Genomic DNA, 10,103 nt, shown 5'->3' with positions numbered 1-10,103 from the left:
GGACAAGGGCATACACGTTAGTGAACCACCCACGGACAAGGGCATACACGTTAGTGAACCACCCACGGACAAGGGCATACACGTTAGTGAACCACCCACGGACAAGGGCATACACGTTAGTGAACCACCCACGGACACGGGCATACACGTTAGTGAATCACCCACGGACACGGGCATACACGTTAGTGAACCACCCACGGACACGGGCATACACTTTAGTGAACCACCCTTGTAAACAGGCATACACTTTAGTGAACCACCCTTGTAAACAGGCATACACATTAATGAACCACCCTTGTAAACAAGCTGCTGGACAAATTGTGTGTTATTAACAGGAGTGATAGTTTAGCAATTTTCTACCTTATGTATCTTGGACTGTGGTAACCCAAACTATCAATGGAAGTGCTCTACAGGACTCTTACTTCACATACCAAATTTCAAGGCAATCCATTAAAAAACACCTGATATATAACATCTCCAATTTTGATTGAGTTTATTCTTTTTTTTTTTCATCACACCAAAGTATGGAAACTTTATTTGATAGAAACACATACTTAACTTTTATGGTATTTTTTTTTTTTCAAATTTGGTACACTAATAGATCTTTTCAACCTTCAGTTAGGAGTCTCATTTGGTGTAAATACAAGTCACATGTGCAAAATTATTCAACAGAAACTGCCCAATTTTGATGAAAATTTTGCGCATGCCAACACAAAAAAAAAGTCGGGTGAGCTATCGGTCTAAAATTTTTGCTACAGTTACACCTAAAATTAAAAGTGGACCATTTTTAGATTTTTGTTATTCAGATTACAGATGGCTGATTCAGAGCAGCAAAACCATAAGGTAAAAGGACGTGCAGATACATAAAAAAAAAACTTTTCAGCACAAATTTACTCAATTTTATGAAATTATTATAGTTAAAGAGCATTTAGCATCATGTGATATCAGCTTAAGCAATTAGCTTAAATAATGGTGCTTGATATGGCTGTACCGATTGCATGGGGTGATGACAAGAAACTGTTAATCTTAATTCCATGGAGTTACTCTAAAGGAAGTTATTAACACTGTTTTTGAGAGGAAAAACTACCACCATGTATTTTAAAGAATCTGGTTGGTACGGTAAAGTAAAGGGTTGAATAATAGGGTTGCGATCCTAAAGCTAATGTTGGTTACTATCAAGTATCACTTTCTTACTTGCTGTTGTTTGTTGATGTGTATTGACAAAAAGTCATATCTAATCAAAGTTAGCCAGACTGCATATTTTGTTTTCCCATCATGACCTAAGTTGAACTAAAATACTAGGAATCTATTTTAAGGAAATTATTATTAATATAATTTAAAAAATATTATTATTATTTGTATTATTTAAGATTATTATTTGTATTACAAGTTTCTTAATTTTACTGTTTTATATTCCTTTAGTCTGCAGTGTCCATTTATTGACGTAAGTAACTGTGACTCTGGTACTGAGCAGCGGTTTGATGAACCAAAACTTCTTAAAGCATTACACTCTCTTATAGAAAGCATTCAGCGACGAGCTGACTTGCTACAGATCTATCACACACTTCCAGAACAGGCTGTCAACCCTGACATCAGGTAGGTTTTTTCCTTAAAGGCTCGTGTATGATCCATCTATGTTTAATCAATAACTTCTCACACGAACATCCTTCAGCTTTATTAAGGTTCTACTGTCACACACACACTAGTAGTAAGAACTATTTTTTTCTAAATATCTTAAAAAGCCTCACCCCTTTGCTTTCAATACTAAGAGTTTTTGTAATCTAGTCCATGTTGAATAAATATCTTGTCTGACTCATAAATCACTAATTGAATGTGCTGTAACCGAAATTCAGTTATGATAATTTGCTGGTAATTGTCTTCTGGATCTTAGAAACAAAGATTTCCTGAAATATTCTGTGGTTGAGATGTAGAAAACAAGCTATCGTATCATCACGAATGTAGTCACAGCTTGTAACTAGGAGGTATTCTTATCATGCGTGTTAGATTGGTGTGGAGTCATTCTCTGTTGGTGAATGTTAAACTTCACCCACATCTATTTTTGATACCTTTTTCTTCCTAATTCAAATCAGAAAACATGAGTGTTGTAGATTAATATATAAAGTTAACACTCAGATATTTATTTTATTGTTTCTATTTTTATTAATAGTCAGATACTGGAGTTGACTTGTTATTAGCCAGTTAATTTTAACTAGTATTATAATGAATGACATTTTTTTATATCTTTCTTTAGTTAGTTTTAACTGGCATTATGATGAGTGACATCTTCTCATATCATTGTATGTATAATTTGTGGATATCCATTGTTTTTTTTATTCAGGATCATCATGTGCATGCTTTGTGGAGACCCGTATAGTGTTGAACATGTTCTGGGCCCACTACTCAGTCACCATTGTTGTTTTGTCACTTCCCCCTACACCATTACATTAGAAACTTATCTGGGAGACTTCAAACGCAGCGTGGAGGTGCGGGTCACCTCCTACCATGGGGCTACTTCTTTCAAAGAAGAACTTGTTCATGGGTTTATTCTGGTGTACTCCACTAAAAGGAAAGCTTCACTCAGCACTTTGAGGTAAGAAAGTGGGTGTATTGTTATCCGAAATAGCACTTTGAGGTAGGAAAGTGGGTGGATTGTTATCCGAAATAGCACTTTGAGGTAGGAAAGTGGGTGGATTTTTATCCGAAATAGCACTTTGAGGTAGGAAAGTGGGTGGATTGTTATCCGAAATAGCACTTTGAGGTAGGAAAGTGGGTGGATTGTTATCCGAAATAGCACTTTGAGAGAGGAAAGTGGGTGGATTTTTATCCAAGACAGCACTTTGAGGATAAGAAAAGGCTTCCACCCTGGCTAGATGGAAGAAAACCTCTAGTAAATATATTGGCGAAAGCCAGGAAATGTTGAGAGATGGCTCTAAGAAAAATGACAAGAAAGATAGGCCTAAAGAGCAGTCACTCTCAAGACTAAGCACTAAGAAAAGCTATTAAACAAGTGTAAAAAATGTTTAAATAAAAAAAGTTAGGTAATTGGGAAAGCCAAAAAGTAAGAAAACACGGTAGGAATGGGAAGGATAACATTACAACACTAGGTGGTTTTTGACACGGTGCAACCTCAAAATAGGTGTGGCCATTGTTCTGCCCATTCTTACTTTGTGTTATACTTTGAACTTTGATCCAGTTGTGGAGCTGAACTGAGTTTTATCAGTAGCTAATCCTTTTTAAATACCCAACAAATTTAAACATTTCAAAAATCAGAGGTTTTGAAACTATTTTTTGGCCCACTCTTTACCAGTCAGATAGCTATAATGTCTCCCATAAGCAAAGTATGACTATTGGAGCTTCCTGTTCACTTCTGATATAAAACACCCTCCTAATGATGTCATGCATTTTATTAGGGTCACATAATTTGATTACATACATGTATCTGTACTTGGTTGCTTAAACTAAGTTTGCAACAGAGAAATTTATCTATATACACCCTTCATTTAGTTTGAACAATTACCAAGTTACAAAAATACACAAAGTAGGAATGGGTGGAACAATGGCCACAAACACACTTTGAGGTTGCACCTTGTCAAAAACCACCTAGTGTTATAATGTTATCCCTCCCATTCCTACCTTGTTTCCTTACTTTTTGATGTTCCCAACTTCTTAATTTTTTAATTAAAAATTTTTTCACTTTTGTCTTTAGCTTGGTTGTTAGAGTACTTTCTTGATGTGTGGAAAGTGCAGAGTTCAACTTTGACCCGACAAATTAAAAAAATTTTGATTATCACAGAAAAACTGGTACACAACTCGAGATACGGCCCCAAGGACAGACCTTATTTGTGAGGAGAGAAGGATGTGGTAATTTGACTTGTTAAAAAGTACCTTACTAGAAATTGCTAGTAGATTAACACTTTAGCTCAGTAGATAGAACACTCTGGGATGCAAGAGGTCTCAGGCTTGAACCCTTTAGCTCAGAAGATAGAACACTCTGGCGTGCAAGAGGTCTCAGGCTTGAACCCTTTAGCTCAGAAGATAGAACACTGGCGTGCAAGAGGTCTCAGGCTTGAACCCTTTAGCTCAGTAGATAGAACACTGGCATGCAAGAGGTCTCAGGCTTGAACCCTTTAGCTCAGTAGATAGAACATTCTGGCATGCAAGAGGTCTCAGGCTTGGTCTCGATAGCTAATTTTACAATGATATTCCTGCAGTTTGCTAGACTACTACTAACCAGTTAAAATTCACAGTTACTTAAACACTGCATGACAGAATTTATTAAACTTCAGGAGTAGAAAAACCATTTAAGTACTTATAATAGTAATTAGTTCAACTTTCTTTGTAAAACTACAGTTATGTTTTGTTTAGTTTGTCACTACCATCTTTTGAGGATAGTTGATGTAAAACAGTAGATAATAGTTTATTTAGTTGAGTAAATGAATAACCGAGTCTTCAACTTGTTTTTCCCTACAGTGCTTTTTCAATGAACATTCCAAACATCCCAATCCAGATTTTGGCTGTTACAGAGACGGGTAGTGCAAATGCTTTTTTTTCTAGTGATTTATCGCACCAACTAATAACAGAAGGGAATGCTTTAGCTGATAAATTACAGGCTCATTTCATGACCTCGATATCCACCTGTCAACAGAAAAGTAAGTTGAGATTCATACCAACTTCTATTTTTAATGCCGTTTCATTTACGTTTATGATATTGTATTGGGTTTAAACGGAGATATATCTTAATATTGTAACTGTTTTTGTTATGCTTGTAAACTGTACAGTCAGATTTTGACTGAAGTATATCATGATATTTTAGCTTTCATTTCTGTAGTTCAGTTTTTACCAGATATATTGATAATTACAACTGTTTTCTGTTGAAAATTGTGGAATTTATTTTAATATTAATATTTAATTTGGTGTACAGTTTTTATAAAATCTTGGTATGTTTTCTTAGATAAATCAGTAATTTATTTTAGTATAAATACCAAATGTGAGGAATTTTTCTCAGTATTTTCAAATGAAAATTTTACAGGAATTATATCTTTAATAGATATATTAAAATTTAAATAAGTCATTTAGATTAATAAATTATATTACGCATTAAAGATCAGAAAACATTCGATGTAGCATTATAGAAGGTTTTTATTTTTCTTTCTCTTTAAAGCTGCATTCTACACACCATTTTTTAAAGAGGTGTCAGAAAGGAAGCCTCATATAGAAAAAGCTTTCAGCATGGATGATTCAGATTACTCCCTCGAAAATCTCCCACATGTACCACCTCCCGTCCCTTCTCGGCAAGAGTCGTATCATATACGAAGTGGTTTGCTGGAAGATGGGTAAGATAATTTTCAGAGTGTTACAATTGAAGTAACCATTGACCATTTTGTAGTGGGCATCAATATAAAATACCGAGTCTATATACACATTTTCACTTGTTAACTATTTATACCATAAATTTTAATACTCATGAATACCTCATGTAATTTAGTAGACTTTTTGGAAACATTACAAGTCTTTTGTACATAAAAAAAATCAGATTTTTTAATGAAGTATTTTTACTAAAGATTTGTTTGTGAATATATTGAATCTGTTTCATTACTAGTCCGAGTGCAAAGTGATTTTCATGTTCTGATTAAAAATACTATTCCTTCTCCCAGAAATCTCAAATTTTATTTGCATAATTTCTACAACCTCCTAAATACATTTCAAATGTTTATATTTTATATGTTATATATTTTATCTGATATTTTCTCCACCTTAATTCTATACAAGGTTGGTCAATTTGACCGACCTTGTAACCACCAAAAGAAAGAAATCGAAATAAACCTAAATTACCCTTTTTTTCTTTCTAGAATGATTTCAAATTCTAACATGAACTACATTTATTTATCTTAAGTAGCTTTAAACTCATAACAATATACTACTATTTATACTAAAATTTCAGTGTTTTATTGCCCTTTGAACCTTGGAGCTCACCTTACGCTATCAAATTACATTACCCACAAGCTGCTTGCATGCATGCCTCCTGGAACATTTTTATTATACTATTATTTATTTTACATAATCTAACCTTAACTAACCTAAAGAGATTCCTATTTTTACATTTTAGTTACTTTTATAATAACGAATAAAGAATACACATGAAAAACAAGAAATAAAGTCCATACCTGGACCTTTTTATTTTATTTTTTGTCGATGATACTTAACTCCAATTCGATGATGAGGAACCCACTTTGAGACTAATAATGGTTGGAGATGGCTTGAATGGGTAATGAAGAAAAACTTTAATATAAGTTTAACATGATGACAAAACCTTGTAGAAACGTGATACTTAACTCCATTTTTTTATACTAATTCTAGTGGTGCACTAAATAATTTTTATTTAATTAAATAATGCACAAAAAAAAACAACAGAATAATAACATGCAAAAAAGTGGACAATGTCCCACAGGAATCACAATTTTCCTGTCTTTTTAACTATCTGACAGAGCCATTACAAATTCATCCACACTAGTTGATGTCTTTCCCATGCGAATAAAGCATGTACTGAAAGAGAAATTAACAATTCTCTTTACAGAAAACAACATCTTGGTTTTTTATTGGTTATAAATAATATAATATTAAATGTAAGAGAGAACTATTAGCAAATCCTGAAAGAGTGGATGTGACAGGTGGTTCTGGTAAGAGGGGTCTGATTTTCTATTTGATGGCTCTATAACCAAACAAGATTGAAAGCTATAAAAAATATGCTTTGTCTGAGCAGTGACAATTTAATAGTAATTTACGTTATATTTCGTACTACTTATCGGAGGGGTGGTGAATAAATTACAGAAGAGGGGATGCCTAGAGAAAGTATGTCACATTTCTCACACTAGGGAAAATTCAGGATTCTTTAAAATATCATCTTATAAAATCAAGAATGTAAAACGTGTATACTATTGGATTATTAGCTATGTTTTTATGCTATGCTAATTGGTATAACATAAACAAAAAGTAGTTTAATTAAGTTTTTAATGCAAGTCACTAAAACCTTGTGACATGCTCAGTAAAGGATGCTCATGCAGAAAGGGTTAATATCACCTTTCCATAAATAGTATAGATATATCTGTAGTAAGATATGCACAGGTGGTTTTCCTAAATTTCAATGCAAGTGTTGTGTGTGTAGCTATGACATCCTCATTCAAAAGTCATAAATGTCTACTAATCCTTTTGGTTAGGCAAAAGGTACATATTTCAAGGGTTATCTCATTGAAGCTTGTAACAATTTGGCCCTATGTCTGTGTGTATTTCCTGGGCTGAGGCAAAACTTTACTAGGAAACCTTTGGTTGATTTCAAAGTGTACTATAATATTATTTATCCAGCCCTGGTCCTGTGTTGGATGTATTTGGAAAGCTTAACCGATTGCAATAGGTAATGAGAAGTTGCAGTGAGAAATAAAAAGCCGACTAGTAATCAAAGTACATAAACAGACACTTATTTGTGAATAAAGATTCTATTCATTTGTTTGTTTGTTTTTTTCCTTTACTGTCCATATTTGATTTACTATCTACATATTTCCTGAACTTGCAGTTTTTTTGCTACCTGTCACAAAATAATTAAGTGCACTGATGTCATTTCTCCACCAGTCGACAGATACACACCAACGTAAATCCAATGGGAAAAAGAAAAAAACTGGGGGCGGGTCATTTAGGACATCTTGAAAATGACAGAACGAACCGAAACATTTGAAATAAAATATTCATTTGTATATCTTTTATAACCTAGAATATATACGTACACATCTTTGGTTCAAACAATTACATGCGTGAAGTTTGTCTTGTTTCATCAGTAAGTTACTTCTGATGTGTCGCGAAACGTGTACTTTCTTTCTTTTTAAAGCTTCAGACTTTTCCCCCAACCTTTCTTCAGTGACATCTCTACTATTAGGTTTATTTTGGAACTTTCAAATACCTTTTGGATATAAATGTACCTAAAAAACACTTGAACATATTGCATGTTACGTTTTGTGGGCTATTTACTGGTTACCAGTGTTCCTGTGGTAGATTTTGACCACTTGGTGGATATTGGTAAATATCACAGGTGTGTTATGTGTTAGGCTTTTGTAGAAACTCTTGGCTACTTGTCAGATATCCTGACTACCACAAGAAAATTACTTAAGTGTTTGTAATTTATTTTACTATCAGCTCATTTTAACTTTTATTTGTATCTTATGAAAAAAGAAAGATTATTGGATTTTTCAGGTTTTGAAAACAAACGATGTGTTTTAAGGAGTATACATTAAATAAGTACATGAAATACAAGAGTATTTATTTATTAGATTAAGGGAGGGCTAAGTTAAGTTTTAAGTCTTTTTTTTTTTTTTTCAGCTCATGGTGAACATTTTTTGCTGGATGATTTTAAGTATCATGGTTATGTGTTATTTTTGTAATAATACAACTTTTAAGTTATTGTAAGAGAGGTTTTAATTCTACAAAACATTTTTTATATATTTTTTTTCTTTTCTGGTATGTCGTTTATCCAAATTATTGTGTTTAAATTAAAAAATTACTAGTTATTGATTTGAACTGTATTTTATTTAACATTATCTAAAATACCTTAATGTAACCTTCATTACTTATAATATATATATAAATAATATGCTTGCATTTGTCTGTCCAGTACTTTTCTTGCAAATTTCTTGTTCAAATGCTACAAATCTCATATTGTTATAAAGGCCTTTGTCTAAAATGCACAGTTCATTTAAAACCTTATGATTAACACTATGTGAACATGCATTCAGATGTTTCTGCATATTCAGCTAAGTTTGCCTTCATTACAACTTTACATTTACTTTACTTTAGTACAAGTTTTTGTTTCAACTCGTAAAACCGTGTCGTACACTGAATGTTCATAACTGTTTCTTACTCTGTACACTATTATATACCATTACTTTATTGTTTACTTGAAGTGTAGTTTTATTAAATAAAGTTATGTGAGTTTGTTTGTCTGACCGAGTAAAATGTTTTCAAATAGAGCAGGATTTATCAATCTAATACACAATGCCAGCAAGAAAGCATAGCTTAAATGGCATGTGTAAAATTGATAGAAAAATTCAAATGAAGGGCATGAAAATTAGTGAAAATGTTTTGCAGGTTGTGACTAGTAAATAACATATTAGATTCTATTCCTCCGAACATTGATAATCACCATTCTTTGATGCTTTAGGGTGGATTCTGAAGGTTTATATGAACAGTTACCAACAGACAGCAGCCATGGTCTTGACGATGAAACGGTCTCTTCTACCATGTACTTAGAGGATCCTCCTCTGAGTCCTAGTGATGAGAGTGATTTGTACGCTAGCATTTATAACCAGGAGAATGGTGAACATTTACTCAAACCCAGCCAGTTAAAGAACAGAAGAAGTCTTCAGGCAGGTGAGAATATTACTTAACTTTAAATGTCTAAAGAAAATTAATATTTATTTTTGCCCGAGTGTTACTATCAGGTCCTCAAGAAATCACTTGGCTTTGAAGCAAAAAACATGTCGATGTCCTCTTTAACACCTTCCACACTTGCATACGTTTTCCCATTAAGATGGTGTTGCGGTGAATGAAAAAGATAGTAATCTGATGGTGTCATATCTGGAGATTATGGTGGGTGGGGGAGAACTTCCTAACCCAACTCCATAATCTTGTGTTGCACCAAACGTACCACATATGGACGTGTATTGTTGTGGAGAAGAAGAACACCTTTCCGATTGACGAGTGAAGAGCATTTCTGATGAAGGGCTTGATTTAAACATTCCAGATGTTGACTATATATTTCTGCATTGACAGTTCGCTGTGGATTGAGGAGTTTGAAATGAATTACTCCTTTGATGTCCTACCAAATGCAAAGCATCACATTCTGCGGATGGAGTCAAGGTTTTGGGGGTCGGAAGTGGTTTTTGTCTAGGGCTGAGCCATTGTCTTTGGCGTTTAATATTTGCATAGAGAATCAATTTTTCATCACCGGTGACAATTCTGTCCAGAAATGGTTCACGCGTATTACGCAACAGAAGAGACAAAGCAACGTTCACACATTAGAAACGATGATCATCAGAGAGTTCATGAGGCACCAAAACACC

General features: G+C 33.7%; 1 protein-coding gene across 1 annotated transcript in view; it reads left to right on the top strand.

Moving 5' to 3' along the window:
• The window catches only part of LOC106475805 (rho GTPase-activating protein 190-like), a 22,997-nt gene that overhangs the window by 7,718 nt on the left and 5,176 nt on the right, over positions 1 to 10,103 (top strand). The window contains exons 6-10 of the mRNA XM_013936480.2: positions 1,423 to 1,596; positions 2,339 to 2,590; positions 4,471 to 4,649; positions 5,162 to 5,333; positions 9,203 to 9,411. Of these exons, the coding sequence (XP_013791934.2) occupies positions 1,423 to 1,596; positions 2,339 to 2,590; positions 4,471 to 4,649; positions 5,162 to 5,333; positions 9,203 to 9,411 (986 nt within the window). The remainder of the gene's footprint in view (positions 1 to 1,422; positions 1,597 to 2,338; positions 2,591 to 4,470; positions 4,650 to 5,161; positions 5,334 to 9,202; positions 9,412 to 10,103) is intronic.

This window comes from Limulus polyphemus, unplaced genomic scaffold, assembly GCF_000517525.1.
Source record: "Limulus polyphemus unplaced genomic scaffold, Limulus_polyphemus-2.1.2 Scaffold9200, whole genome shotgun sequence".
Lineage (NCBI taxonomy): Eukaryota > Metazoa > Arthropoda > Merostomata > Xiphosura > Limulidae > Limulus > Limulus polyphemus.
Note: the sequence above shows the minus strand (reverse complement) of the source record. Positions and strands in the feature narration are given on the sequence as shown.